This window comes from Lagopus leucura, unplaced genomic scaffold (genome assembly GCF_019238085.1).
Source record: "Lagopus leucura isolate 7727_CA_CO unplaced genomic scaffold, USGS_WTPT01 Super-Scaffold_100015, whole genome shotgun sequence".
Taxonomy (NCBI): Eukaryota; Metazoa; Chordata; class Aves; order Galliformes; family Phasianidae; genus Lagopus; species Lagopus leucura.
The window spans coordinates 1,174,796-1,189,782 of NW_024962269.1; the positions used below are offsets into that span (position 1 = coordinate 1,174,796).

At 41.2% G+C, this 14,987-nt stretch overlaps 2 protein-coding genes across 5 annotated transcripts in view; both read left to right on the forward strand.

Moving 5' to 3' along the window:
- The window catches only part of TBC1D2B (TBC1 domain family member 2B), a 29,643-nt gene extending 21,098 nt beyond the window's left edge, over window positions 1–8,545 (forward strand). The window contains exons 11-13 of the mRNA XM_042876122.1: window positions 204–389; window positions 1,648–1,769; window positions 4,661–8,545. Coding sequence (XP_042732056.1) covers window positions 204–389; window positions 1,648–1,769; window positions 4,661–4,856 — 504 coding nt within the window. The 3' untranslated portion in view covers window positions 4,857–8,545. The remainder of the gene's footprint in view (window positions 1–203; window positions 390–1,647; window positions 1,770–4,660) is intronic.
- A 3,949-nt stretch (window positions 8,546–12,494) lies between these two features.
- Window positions 12,495–14,987, forward strand: part of DAPK2 (death associated protein kinase 2) — a 38,294-nt gene continuing 35,801 nt past the window's right edge. Inside the window, exons 1-2 of one of the 4 annotated variants that reach the window (XM_042876045.1) lie at window positions 12,527–12,555; window positions 13,211–13,323. In XM_042876045.1, coding sequence (XP_042731979.1) covers window positions 13,235–13,323 — 89 coding nt within the window. In that variant the 5' untranslated portion in view covers window positions 12,527–12,555; window positions 13,211–13,234. Of the gene's footprint in view, window positions 12,556–12,868; window positions 13,324–13,958; window positions 14,021–14,987 lie in introns of those variants that run through there. The other 3 variants (XM_042876047.1, XM_042876046.1, XM_042876050.1) reach the window with 3 other exon arrangements.

Sequence of the window (14,987 nt, forward strand, 5' to 3'; positions counted from 1 at the left end):
GAGGAATCCTCTGAGAGATGAGATGGATTAAGAAGCAAGAAGTTGCATCAGCAAGGGAAGTGTACATTGTGACAGCAGTGTATGGACTGGGCTTAGACAGTCCTGGTGCTCCTGTTGAGCTCTTGAAAAACTGACCCTGTGTTGAATCATGTGTATGTTGTTAAATATAGCATCAATAACATCATATCTGTCTACTCTTTTAGGTTGATCAGCGAGTGTTCAAGGATTTAATGAGTGAGAAACTTCCACGTCTGCATGCTCATTTTGAGCAGTACAAAGTTGACTATACTCTTATAACTTTCAACTGGTTTCTTGTGGTATTCGTGGACAGTGTAGTTAGTGACATCCTTTTCAAGATATGGGACTCATTCCTATATGAGGGACCAAAGGTGAGCTGAACCAGCTGGGTTTTTCAGTTGCTATGTGGTGACAAGGTACTGTCCTGTTACCAAGAATAGGGTGTGAAAGATGGTGGTTTCACAGGAATCCTGTTGGTTACAATCACTGATAGGAAGAAGGGAGGAAATGTGCATAAGTAGTCAAAATGCTTTTTTTCCTAAGTTTTGCAAGTTCAACTTGAGATACACAGAGGGATTCTAAATGCAGAGTTTTCCTTTGCCCACCTACTGCTTTTTACCACTGAGAAACAAAACCGTAGACAGTACTGGTTATCAGTTTATGGGGATTATGTGAAAATGGGAGTTTCTGTGAAAGCTGAAGTGAAGGAGGAGTAAGTTGGAACTATTGAAAAGATGTAAAAATGAGTTGTAAGCAAGTGCTAATGATCAGGCTTTCTTTGCAGCAACTATTTGCTTTATTTCTGCAGACATCTAAATTACTGTTGACCAACAATGGCTGTCTGAGCTCTGAGCACAAGTTAAGAGTGAGGTTGTAACAACTTTCACGTATTTTGTGCTTGTGGAATTGCACTGAAATAAAATCAGTGCAGGTAGATTGCGGGATTCAAACACAGTAATAGCATCAAGGCAGACGTTGGATACAGCAGCAGATATATCAAATAAGTAGACAAAAAATGCATGTTTCTTACTGTTGACTTCAAGTGTTCTAAGTTGCAGTTAGATGCAGGAATTTGGGTTGAGTGTTTGTTGAAGCACCATGGCATTTTGTGAAGGCAGCCAGGCACAGACTGATAAAGTCCCAAACTTAAGAAGTCTTTCTAGAATGAAGTAATGCTTTTTCACCTTAAGCCTAATTTGGTTGACAAACTGGTATCAACTTCTTCCGGCGTCAGTCCCCCTGCACACTGTGAAAATGGCAGCCGTTAGATAATAGACAAGACTTAATTTTACCTGTGAAGTAACCTTATAGGTGTGTTCAACAGTCTTTGGTCTACAAGTGAATTAGAAAATCAAAACTTCAGAGAGTTTGTATTACTGTGAACCCAATGCTGTGTTTTGGTTGAACTCCAGAACAGCCTGTATTGGTTACAGCCTACTGACAGAGTTCTTTGGCAGCTTTTGGAAATGAGGGATGGAATGGCAGGGAAGAGAGACTGGCAAGTATGGACAGTTAGTTCAAATGCAGGCTGTAGGAGAACACTTTTCTTTTGAGTTTATAATAGATAGCAATGATAATGGGTTGTTTCAAATAACAAAATGCTCTCAATGTTCTCTTTGTTTTTATCAGGTAATATTCAGATTTGCCCTGGCATTTTTTAAGTACAAAGAAGAAGAAATCTTAAAATTGCAAGACTCAATGTCCATTTTCAAGTACCTTCGATATTTCACGCGTACTGTAGTTGATGCTAGGTGGGTAACTCACACCTGTGCAACCAAAAGGCTTGTGGTGGGGCATGGAGCAAGTTTGCTGTGTAATTTATTTATTTAATCTACCTCTTAATTTTGATACAGAGAACTGGAGAGGCAGCTAGTGATTAAGATTTTTCATGAGTAGTTGATCTCATTAAGACAACGTGTGAATGACTGTTTCATGCTGCAAAAAAGGGAGGAGGCAAAATTAGAAGTGATGGATGGTAGTCTTTTGGGGGAATGATTGTAATTACTTTGCCAGGTTAGGTATTGTTTAGCAGATGTGGCATGGTAGAAAAATTTAAGAAGCTCATATATAGGCAAAACGTCTCACCTTGCATTATGGACACAACTCAAGCCAGAAAATGTTGTTCAAAGGACGGGTTTTTATTTATTGTAAAAGTCTTTAAAAATATGAGCTGGGTTCTACCAGAACTAAATCAAGAAGCACTAATGTGTAGGCTAATGCTATGTAACTTCAGCTAATTTTAATCACATAGTTTGAAGCAGAGATGAAATACAAGTTAAATACTCTGCTATATCTTGATCTTTGCATGGGATCTAAGGTGAATGTAAATGAGGGTTGAACATTTTTAGTTCCTGGTTTCAAGACTGCAGAGCAGCAGATTAAGATTGAAAAGTTATACTGGAACAGATTTAATGCCTGAAAGTATATTTGGCAAAGGTATTGGTACAGACTGATTCTGAATTCCATCGGAAATTAATATATTAGAATCTGACCTGTTTGTTTTTGCAGTAATAAATTCCATACATAATTAGGCTTATACTTGAACTCCTATTCCAAGAATTATTTACTATTTGCTGGAGCTATTTTCTCAAGACAAATTGAAAAGGAGTAATTGTATTCTATCCTTAAAAATGATTCAGGGACTGATGCAGGGAAAATGTTCTCCACCTGGTTTAAATGGTGAAAGTCTGGATTAAGAACTGCTGCTTTCTCTGCTGGAACACCTGCAAGAAGTAGCACGGTGCTTTCTATGCTAGCATTCACCCTTTGGTGTGAAAAATGCTGAGCAATCACTGTACTCGGGCATTGGTGACTAGCAAAATGTTGACCATGATTCCAAATCTGGAAGTGACAAATATGTGCTTGGTTTTGGGAGGAGGGAGCATGTGCTCTTCTTTTTTTCTTAAGCAATAAATGAAACTGTTTGGTTTTTTGTTTGTTGTTTTTTTTTACCCTCTGATATTTTAAGAATATGTGTATAATGTGTACTGTAGCAGCACCATGAGAAACGTAAGTTGGATAAGGTGTGAGAAGGAGGAAACCATGTTTAGATGCTTAATCAGAGCTTCATATTTGGCTCTCCTTTCCTCGTACAACTGTGTATAGCACTTAATGATATATCCCTCCTGTGTAAAATATGTGGTGTTAAAATATCTTACTTAAAGTATTTTTAATGTTGCTATGAGATATCTCATTTTGGTATTACCAAGTTGAAGCAATCCTTCCCTGTTCTGATTTCTGGCAGATTCAGTGGCCATCAGAATTCAGTGCATCAGAAGTGTTTATGGTAGAAATACACTCTATGCCAGTCTGTAGGTGTGTAACTTGGGATTTTAAGTTGTTGTTGAAAGTGTGGTGCTGTGGTGCCACCTAGGGGATACAAACCTGCTGAGCTGATTTGTATGACTTTATTGCAAAATAAGGCATGACTCAAACCACCTGGTTTCTTATTCTACCATTTCTTGTACAAGTTTTACAGCATCAGAATTCAAGCAGTACAGAAACATGTAGAATTGTGTGATACTGGGATGGACAAAAGAAGGTATGGTGGGCCTGAAATTCAGGAAGACTTCTATACGTAGAATTTATGGATGTTCTCAATGAGTTAGAAGATTATTTTGCATGGAGTTTCTATGTTTAAGGTCTCTAAAGGAGAAAACTATGCACAAAAACGTGTGACCATACTGAAGGTGACAGGGCATCACAGGCTGTGCATCTGCCGAGGTTTTCTACAACTGCATGTTGTTCCTTAGCGCGTTGAGAAGGCAGGCAAGCTGTTGAGTACATTCTGTTCATAGATAGTGAGAAATAGTTCTTGCTAACTGAGAAATATATGCCTAGGGAGAGCTTACTCTTAAACTCTCCAAATTTTCTTAGTATTAAAGTTTTGCTGATGGTTAAATTAGAGCAAGTGAAATACCAGCTCCTCTTCTTTCCCCTCGGTAAGTACCGAGAACTTGTTTATTTGCAGATCAACAGTAATAACCAAGTTAACTCTATTTGGACTGATTGGGCAGTTTGGTTAGTAGTTTTCTGGGACTGAATGATGGGGTGAGATGGCATGACACGCAAAGAGGTGCACATTTTCATGTGGGGCTTGACTGACAGTAACTCAGAGATCTCTGCAGCAGCAAGAGTGACTCCTGAGATGTATCACAGTTTGGCTTAACCATGTTCTGTGCTATTATTGTTTTAATCTGTGCTGTCCCAGGCTTCATTAGATCTCTATCACTGTTTCTTTATCCTGGATAGCTTGAGAGCTGACTGTCCTGGGATTGAATGAGCTTTCCAGCCTATAATTGAGTGACAGGGTGTGCTATATATTCAGCCCAGATGATGAAGGTCTGATTAGCCAAGCTTACATTTGTTCAGTGTTATAATTGCTGTAGAACTGCATAGAGTTTGCAGGTGGCTTTGAGAACTGATGAGCATTTGGGAACACTTTACCACCTGAAGTAACTTTAAAACTGAATGCGTTCCCAAACTTTCTTTCAACACTGATAACATCTGAGATCTGTCAGGTATGTGCAGGAAACCAGAGATGGCAGTTATATGCTCAGTACAGACACAAGTGAAGTACAGAACTGATTTTAAAAGATTCTAAGTGTGAATGATTATCTTTTTACGTTGCGTGATGTTGCAGGAAGCTGACTGGCATCGCTTTTGGAGACCTGAATCCTTTTCCGTTACGTCAGATCAGGAACCGGAGGACCTATCACCTGGAGAAGGTGCGTCTCGAGCTCAATGAACTTGAAGCCATCCGTGAGGATTTCCTGCGTGAACGAGAGACCTGCGTAGAAAAAAGAGACCTTATTAGTGATGATGAGGAGGATAGTTGAAACTTCTCAACATAAACTTTTCTTTGGGATCCGTGACCAAGTGAGTTAACGTCCAAAACTTGTTACTAATCCTATCAACCAGAATGTAAACTAATTGCTTTCGGAAATATGCAGGACAGATTTCCAAGCCCCAGCACTTTCAGAAACGTGTTGTTTTATGGAGGCCAAACACTTTTGTTTACGTTTATGTTCATGGAATTGTATGTAGGGCACTTACTGCATTTCTTTGTTTAGTCAAATAGCTGAATTTGCTGAAACTGTTGACAGTTGTTTTCCTGCAGCACACTTTTAGTTGTCTATATGTGAAACAATAGTAAGAAAAGTCTGCATGGTGTTTACTATGTTCATTGCCAGGCTTCTGCATTTGTGTGATTGTAATCGTGTTTTTTATACCACAAGATCAATGTGGGAAGACATCTTATTTTTCAGCTTCAGGTTGGCTTAATAAATGGCTTGTATTTTTTTGTCCTTGGGCAAAAAAAAAAGCCCGTTTTTGGTCACAACTAGAAAAGAATGGCTTGAAGCATGAGAAGGACTTTTACGTTCCTTTATCTTTTACTGAAGTGACATGAAATGGATCATCCAACAGAAGACTTTAAGTACTTAAGTGTAAGATAAGTCCTTATTTGTCATTGAATGTTCAATGTATACTACTACAGAGTGATATCAAATATCATGTGTGCTTTTCTGAGCAGGTGTGTTGCTGAAGATCAATGTTATTACAAAAGATTTAATTGAACAAATTCTGTTCAGTTTGATTTCTATTCTCTTTTTTCTGGTTGTTATCTCTCAAAAAAACAAAGCCACAACCAAAACCATATTAGGGAAGAAGAACAGAGCTATCTGCAGGAGTATCTTTTAATACTGAATTAGCATTTTTTTTTCCTTATTTTGAATTTAAATCATTCTATTTAGGTCTTAAAGTAGGACAGAGTCATGATCTTTAAAAAGAGACACAGCATTCTTTCTGCTGGAGCATATAACTAACCTGTAATAGATGGCATTCAAAGAACAAGTGTTAATCAAAGAACCCTCAAGGCCACAGCACGTGCGTACAAATTTAAGACCTTTTTCCAGCAGAAAGATGCAATATTTTCTTAATCTGCTCTGGTTTTCTGTGAGCGTTGTGTGCTCATGCTTTCAGACAGCTCTTAGGAAGGACTTGGAGCATCTGTGAAAATGTGACTGGAGAATTCTTTGTCATTTCATCGCTAGCTGTATTCTTAAAGAGTTCTGACGGTGAGGTAGAGTTCCTGTTTAGGTGTGTGGATTTTTCTGCTGTGTTTTGTTGTTTGTTTTTTAATTGGCTTTTCTCTGTACTCCTGCAGTGCTCTTTCTTGAGCTGTTGAATCTTAGTAATGTTAGATTGGCTCAGGATAGATTGTGATAAAACTAACGTTCAAACACTAGTCAGCAAATTGCTCAGCTCTGGGAAGGAGTGGTTAATTGGCAAAACAAACCAAAAACCAGTGGACAGGAGCAGTCCAGTGCATGAAGCTTCTGCTTCATCTCTTTCAGTTTCCTGAGAGCAGGTGGGATTTCTCTGGCAGGTGTCCTCTTGTAATGATTCTAAAAAGTTTAACGTGTTTGGGGAGAAATCTTGCATCTGTTTCACAGCACTTTTTTTTTTTTTTTTCCTTGTGAATGTATTTATAGCCTTCTCTAAACATATTATTAGTCAGTTTATCTGGGAGGGAAATATTTAATCAACAAGGTGAACGTAACTTGCAGGTTTTACTTTGACAGTTAATGTATGCCTCTTCCTACGTAACTTCAAATTAGCCAGCAAATCCTTGCCAGTGAGGGCACGTGGTGGAATCATCTTGACTTGTATGTCATGTGTCTTCTAAAACGCCCCCTACCTATCTTGTCTATAGTAAGGGGTAGGTTTTCTTTTTTCCTAGTTACTCTTGGTTGTTTACTTGAATTTGTTAGGCAGGGTTTTTTCATATTATTATTGCATGTACTGTATTCTTTTTACTTACAGTCAGTATTTGAATAGAAAAACGGGACCAGCTTTTCTAATTTTCTACTTATACTGTTTTTGGAAAGAGCTGGTCTCTAAATGAGTCTGTAATGTCCAGTATTTTTTTTCTCTTTTCATCTTATTTTTGTGTGTTAAATGAAATCTTTTCTAAGCTGAAGATCTTCCTTCTAGTGGCAACAGTTGAAATGCGGAGGTGAAGACTTTAGATGTGTGTCTGCACTAGGAACTGGTTCTATGGCTTAAGACATTTTCATGCAGAATTCATTGAAGTCTTTGGGCTGCAAAGCTAAAACTAACTGTAGGGAACTGTTCAGGAGGTTCTGCAGATGACAAAACGTGACCTGCAATATTGCAGGGCCTCTTCTTTTTTACATTTGTGCTGAACTGTAAATTGTATTATTGTGATTCTTTATACAAATTGTTAAGGGGTTGTATGGTGGAACAAAGTAGCTCTGTTTCTTATTCTGTTATGTGAATCTCCTACCCGAATAGTAGGAAATGATACAAATTATGTTGTCCCTGGGTATTTTGTTCGTTATTGAAATGAGTTGGTGTTATTATAAAATGAGTTGGTGTTCATTTACTGAAGTGCCAAGCAAGTTCATTTGGTTAAGAATACTTAGTTAAAATGTAAAAAAAATAAATATTGAAAGAGGCATCTGAGCAATGACTGCAAGAAGTCCACGTAGAACAGAAAAGCAATGCAAATAGCAGGAAGCTTACCTTGCTGTTACAGATGACTTCAGGCAAATGCTAGTTTTCTAGCGGTTTTTAATCTGGCAGCTTTGAGCAGTAGCTACAGTTGGGGCTACACAAAATACACAACCAGTATTTGAACCAAATGAACAGAGCAGAAGCACAGTGAGACCTGTCAGCCTGCAGAAGCTGAGCTGTGTAGATATGAAGCGTTCACAACAGGGGAGAAATCTTCCAAAACAGTCTGAGGATTTAACATTCCTAGCAGCCACTTAGGAAGTGGACTTGTTAATGCAAATAAAGACTGTAGAGGATGTGTTTTTGTTGTTTTTTTGGTTGTTTTTTTTTTAAATGAAGATCATGCACTTCTGTGCATTGAGTTTCTTATGCATGATTCCCAGTATGTTATGTAAACCAAACTGCTCATTTACATACTGTGGAGTATTTCTCCATCTTTGTATGCTTATATGTGACTCTCCAGTGAAACTTCTGATTACTTGTTTAAAAATGTTCTGTTATCTTCTATTAAATAGCCAGAATGTTGGTGCACAATACCTCTAGCTGTTAAGACTGCACAGTATTTCAGCTTTACCTGCATATGTGTCTATCATCAGCTGTTACCAGATTATTTTTTTACCAGGTATGTAATCAATAGAGTATTTGGTTGCCCTTTAGGCGTCTTTTGTGACAGATTCTTCTCTTGCTCTCAATCTTTGTAAACATGGTGAGATATTTCAGCAGAAAGGGAAATATTTTTGTTCGTTACGGCATCAAGAATGAATGAATTGTCCTAAATTTGATAAATTGAGTTGTATGTTCAGTCATACTAAGGGGAGAAATGAGTGTTGAATCACTCTGATGAAACTGCATAGCTGTTTTGGTGAACCTTTCCTGAAGTGCCATGTTGAAAATTACGCGGTACAAGAAATTTGAATCACAAAACATGAGTGATGTTATTTTCATAAAGATTGATGTAAAATAAATAAATAGTTTACTTTGCATTACAGCTTGTTCTAGTTCTTCTTTCTTTCCTCTGACAGATGAAAATAATTGCAGGTGCCATTCGGAACAAATCCCAAGCAAGGCTTTTTGTCTGATAACGTGATTTCAGAGAATCTCTATAGAGAAACAGGAAGGTACTGCATGCAGGTGATGCTGACTGGGTGCATTTGTGATTGGTGCCCTTGGTTTCTGTGGGAAAGTGTGGGAGGAGAGGGGAGATGAAATTTTCATGAGCGCTTACAGGGAACAGACTTTCTAAGAAACCTGAGTATTTGTATGCTATCTCCTGACACAGCCTCTTTAGCAGAATGTCAGTTCCTATCTTACTAAAGCCTTCAGTTGCTGAGTGTGTAATTTCAGCTGTCTTGAAAAATGGGAAATAAGACTTGGGATATTATTTTTAACTGCATGTTGAAAGAGATCTCCCATATTAGAAGTGAATAGTCCATATAGTTCTCTATCTCTTCTACAGGCAAGTTACAAGTAGATACTGGCACAGCTGGAAATCTAAGGATTTCAAAGCAGGATAGAGTGGCAGCTGAGGCAGAACATGACTGGCTTAAGGACCTCTTGTCCTCTGTACTGAAGGTTTGAGTCTGAGGAATAAAGAGAAAATTCTGCATGGGGAACAAGATCTCACTTGGACACTGAATGCAACCTACTCATGTTAAATATGTTGTACAGGCAGCTGTTAAAGAACAGCTGAGGCTCCTGTTTCCTCCTTGGAGCTGAGTTAACACATTTGTTCTCGACGGAATTGCAACAAAGATGTGAGTCCAGATGATGGATGTAGCTGCTAAATGTTGTTAAATATCTTATTGCTAATGAATTCATTTAGAAAGGATAAACACAGTTGCTCTACTCTGTGAGTCCATATATGCAGAATCTCACCCTCTGTTCTGAGCCCCTCAGAGGTGCAGAGAACATGCTGAAGTCTGCTGGTGCTGTATTACAGTCTATCAGGTGTTCACGCTGGGGGAGTTCCGGGAGTGCTAAACATAGCTTCCTTATCTTCAGCTCCTTGACCTCACTGGAAGCAGAATCCAAGTAGCACTGATGCTTGAAGATTTCCCACACATGAAGGCCACGAAATATCTTCATTCAGATAATGAAAAGGAAGGGTGTGCTCTGCCTTGGAAGCTTTCCCCCTGCGAAAGAAGGCAAAAGGTTCAGTCGCAAAGAAGTTAATAGGGTGGTGTTTTCTGTTGTGATATAATGCTGTAGAAGCCATACTCCTTTCCAATTGTGAGTGTTTAACTGATGGCCAACTCTGCTCTGTCAACATGACTAGGTTTTCAAAGAAAGGATTAGACTAGAGAGCAAAACTCAGCACTAAATGATAACCATGACATTAAAAAAAAAAAAAAGATAAAAAAACAGCAACCACCAGCTATTTAATAAGAAGACTGGCTGTTCTTTACCCTACATGATTCTCGGGTTTTATAGAGAAGTGAATAGGTAATTTAAACATTCAGTACTACAATACAGATGGGAAAATCCGGGGACTTTGGCCTTAATTCAGATGCCCAGTCTTGAACAACTGCATCCTGCCAGTGTGTTTCAAGCAGGGAGTACTTTATGTAAGTATGAAGCAGTTTCATGTTTTTTTCAGTGAGTTGCAGCTAAGACTTCCTGTTTGAGCTGATAAACTGACTCAGCGATGTCTTCAGGTGCCATGATTTGTGTTTAAATTGTGAAGTAGGCTATTGAGCTGTGTTTATAAATGTAGGTGGTGGTTTTTGGTATTTACATGTGAAAATTCCCCTTGGAAACTTAAGGTATCAGCTTCCTTCTCTATCGCTTGTGGAAGAGGACTGGTGAGCAGACACTGCAGCATTTGTCTGCAGTGTTCAGTGACTTACCGGGTTGCTTGCGTTGCCTGCTTTGAAAGCTACAGCTTTCAGTTTTCCTTCTTACTCTTTTGCCTTGATTGCCAGAAACATTGCAAAGAAATCCGAGTTAAAATGTTCTAAAGGTGTCTGAACAACTTCTAAGAGCAGTTTCTTATTTGTACAGAACCTGTGTTTTTGGCATGTAAACCCCATGGATGTAGTATTGTGAAGGAGATTCAGTATGCCTTTGTGTTTTTGGAGACTTTGTAGGGCTGATGAGTAGAAACTAAATTGAAATGAGGATTATTCAGGGTGTAGACTTGAAAAGTGCCTTTCACCTGCCAGAATGATTTGCATCCTTTCTTGTGTGCCCCTTTCTCTGAGAATTTTGTAGAAGTATTGATGTAACTTTAATGTAATCATATCACATTGTGGAACTAAAGATGAGGAATTAAGGTTATTCTATTTCTGTTTATGAATTCTACTGGTGGCCTTTGAAACCTCTACCATTTCCTATCCTCCACCCTCTCAGTTATCAGATACAGCCACTAATTTTTTGAGTTGGGAGAGCTGGGTGGAACTGCTGGGCAGGAGCACAGTTGAGTCCGGTTCGCTTCAAGCAGATCTGAAGCCGAGTTTCTTTTTCTCTCTGACGATTAAAAGCATTGCCTTTAGGCTCTTGCCTAGTATAAAATTATTTTGAAATACGTTTTAGTAGTTTGTTATAATGGAAACAGCCTGCCTGCTTCTGCATAATTTCCTATTGCTTTATTTTATCTTTACTGCATGCAAAATTGAAAGTGAAGGCAGCATAGCATTTATATTCACTTAAGTTGTGAACAATGCCACATCAGTCTTCATTAACAAATGTTGGATGTTAACCTGCCCAAGAGAAACTTAAGGAAACCGTACAGTATTTATCACAGTTACTGCCTGCCACATAGGGGGAAAAAAATCTAGTTTTACTGGTCTGGGGAACGTCTTTAGGAGTAAACAAATGAAGGATGTAATTCTTGTTAGTCCACATTTGGTCCAGGTCAACTTGGGAAAAGTGCAGCACATTTTTTTGCAGTAGTGCTCACTCATCTGTTTTGAGATCCACAGTGAGGACTGAGACCCATGCTGTCCCTTGAAATAACAGGAGATTGCACTGGGCAATGTTGAGTTGCAGGCCACATAGTAAATAATGTAAGCTTCTACGTAGGCTGCTCTGAAAGTAATGCCTTCTTTTTTTTCCATGGAAACTACAACAGATACCATGAGCACAACAGCATTGTTTGCTAGAACAAATTCTCACACAACGCTGTTTTTCAGCAGCATTGCCGCCCTTAGCTGTGCATTTTTGCCAGCGATGAGCAAGAGCCTGCATGCCATGCTTGTAAAAATAGATAAATGAATGAATTTCATGGTGTGACAGCTGTGTATGGCCTTCCTGAACACGGCTTGTTTGCACATGGCTGCTGCAGTGCACCACCCCCAGCTCCCTGTGCACGCATCCACTCTGTGCTCTCCATAAGCAGTCGGGCAGTGGCAGTGAATATCAGCGGTGCCGTTTTTTTCTGTGAGGAGGAATTCCATGGCACGCCTTTTCTTCAGCCGCACTTCTGCATCGCACGCCTTCTGTCTGCGTGCCCTTCTGCCCCTGTCTGCCTCAGGGCAACAGCGCGGGGTGGAATGTTGGTGGGAAGGTGCAGCCTGTACTGCCGTACCGTCAATATTTGCCTCCGTACCAAAACGGGAGGCATTATTTTCAGAGTAGCCCCTGTATTTGGGCTTGCACAGGCTATAGAACGAAGCTCGTATGAATGAACTGTGTCTCTAATGGATTCACCACCTCAGCCTTCTTTCCTTCAAATCGGTTTATTTTGCATTGCTTTCTCGTATCCCGAACCTACTAAAGCAGAAGAGCCCAAGCAGTCTGTATGAGATGGAACACGGCAGCCGGCCACCATCAGTTCTTCCCTCTCCTTGTGCTGGTGGAGGTGGGAGCGGCTCTCGCTGCCCACCAGGGGGCGCCACGACACCCGGCGGCAGCGCGCTGCCCGCGCCCCTCCCCTCCCGCCCCGTCCCGCACGCCCAGGGGCGAGGCCCCGCGGCTGCTCCCGGTGAGCGGCGCCGCCCCTCAGCCCCCGCCTCAGCCCCGCGGACCTGCGCGCGCGGCGGCGGCCGAGAATCCCCGGCGGTAAGTGGGCGCTGCGCTCCGGAGCCCCGCGGGTCTCCCCGTTCCTCCCCCTGCGATGTTCCCGCTCTGCTGTTCGGGGTGCCACGCTGGGGAGCTCGGCTTTGACCCTCCCTTAGGGAATGTGGGGTGGATCCGGTAGTTTGCCAACTTTTCAGTGCCCTTCATCTTTGCGTGCAGAAGAACGGCCCGGCCGGACCGCGCTTCGGGGCAGCGACGTAACTCGTGTGAAGCCGTTAATCCCTCGGGCGCCCGAGCAATGGCACCGAGCTCAGCGCTCGGGCACGCGGGGATCGCTTGGACGCGGTGCTGCCCGCGCCTGCAGATCTGACAGGAGAACAACAGGCGCGAGGCAGGGGTTGTTGGATCGAGCGCTGTGCCTTTGCTGCCCTCTGAGTTCTTTCAGCTGAAGGATGAGAAAAATGAAGAAAACTCTGTGGAGATGAGAAGGGTGAAAGAGGAAAAGCCATCAGTGCTGACAAATATCTGCTTAGTTTTAGCATAAAGCACCGCGTCAGTTCATTCTATTAATTCAGTCACTGGTTTGGGCAGTTCTGAAACGCTGCGGTCTCTTCATAGTACTGAGAGTGTAAGGGAAGTTGTCTCGCTGTGCTCAGCTCTGATGCCTGCTTTGGGCTTTGCTGTAACTGTTTTGCAGCATAAACTGTGCCTCAGGGGATGCATGGAGTCTCGCCAAGGATCTGTGGTTCAACTCTTCCCTCATGGAGAACTGCTCGGCCAGGGGGCTGGAGGAGGCTGCTTAGGAGAAAGGTGCAGAGCTGCTGATGGCCAAGTCCTCTCTTATTCCATGATGGGCAGACTTTTATCACACAGTCACTGTGTACAAACCAGTCATCAGTTGTCAAACTGTTGATGGCAGGCTTCATAATTTACCTGCAGAAGGAAACCTTTATCCCGCTCCCCTTGAGGTGTATCTGCTGCTTTCTTCATTTCCTTTCCCCGCAGGGAACTGCAGTGGGGCAGGAACACCTACATATGGGACGTGTAGTGGTAGAAAAGAACGTATTTCAATCCATGCTTTGGTCCTTTGGTAAACCACGCTGGGGCAAATGAGCTCTGATATTATGGCATGAGGGAACTTAGGAGCACGAAGTAAACTGGCAGTAAATGTTCCTAGTGCAGAAACTGGAACGCTGGGAGCTCTGTGTTCTTTCTGGTTGCACGGCTGTAGGAAATTGTGTGGTATTATTAATACTTTGCCACCTCTTCATGTTTGGGATGTGTAAAAGGTGAAACTGTGCTCCAAAGAATCGTTGTGGAAACGCAGCAAGTAATAGGAATGCCCAGTAGATGCTTTTGTATTGAAGTGCTCAGCACTAGAGCCACGAGAAAGGAGCGTGCCCCAGCATGGGATGGCTGGGGAGACATGGTGTATTCTGTGAAAGTGCAGACCTGTGCGTACACCCCATGCTCTGGTCACAGGTCAGCCTCCCAAGGAAACCACTGTGTAAGTAAAGAAGTTTGGGCCCTCCTTCCTCCTTTGCTCCATGTTTGCAATGGAGTCCAGCAAAAGCTTTGTAGTTTAAGCCTTGAAATGTGACACTGTCTTGTTTTCCTAAGGTCAGTGTGCAACACCTGGGAAGGATTGTGTTTATGACTGTGTAGGGAATTTTTATTTTGGTTGAAATTTAAGTGCATAAAGGTGATCTTTCATTATCTTACCCTCCTTGTGCAGTGTACAATTGTCTCAGGTCATCTAGTGTACAGTCTATTTTGGATGCCTGCTAACTGCAGCTGCTGGGTGACAGCCAGGGGGAGAAACCCACAGAAGAGAGGAGGGTGGAAGGCAGTAAGTCTGTTTCCTAGGACAATGGCTGTGGTTGGTTTTTAGATTTTTTTTTAATAGGTGTGTTTGAATTAATGTCGTTTAGCCACGTACCTTGAATTCTAATGAAGGGAGTAGGCCATCTGAGTAAATCCTTTTGGGCGAGTCTTAGTACTATCTCTTAATATGTGAGTATTTTCCTCTGCTAGACTTTCTCATGGGTTCAGAACTTGATCTTGCAAATCAGGATGAGCAAAAGGTTTAGTGTTTTTGGCACAGCTTGGCTTTGTCCTTTGTTTGCTTTTTTTGAAGTCTGAGTGTTAAGTTTGCTCCAACACTTCAAAAAATGCTGCTCTGAACAACTGCAAACAAGATTATATAAACTTCAGATGGAGCCAGTAACTTACAGGTATCCCAGTTATGATAAATGCCACTGTAGCATTGATTTACTGTGGTTTCAAGTCTTAAGCACAACTGGTCAACGGGCTTACTTTGAAATTATGAAGGATTGTTTCAGAAATACTGCAGTTTTAATTTACAAAGCAGAATTTGAATTATTTATTTAGACTAAGAGGAAAGAGGCGTTTTTATCCCAGGCTTTGGGAAGAGGAAGGGAAATAATGAGCAAAGCAGCAGCATGTTTTATTTG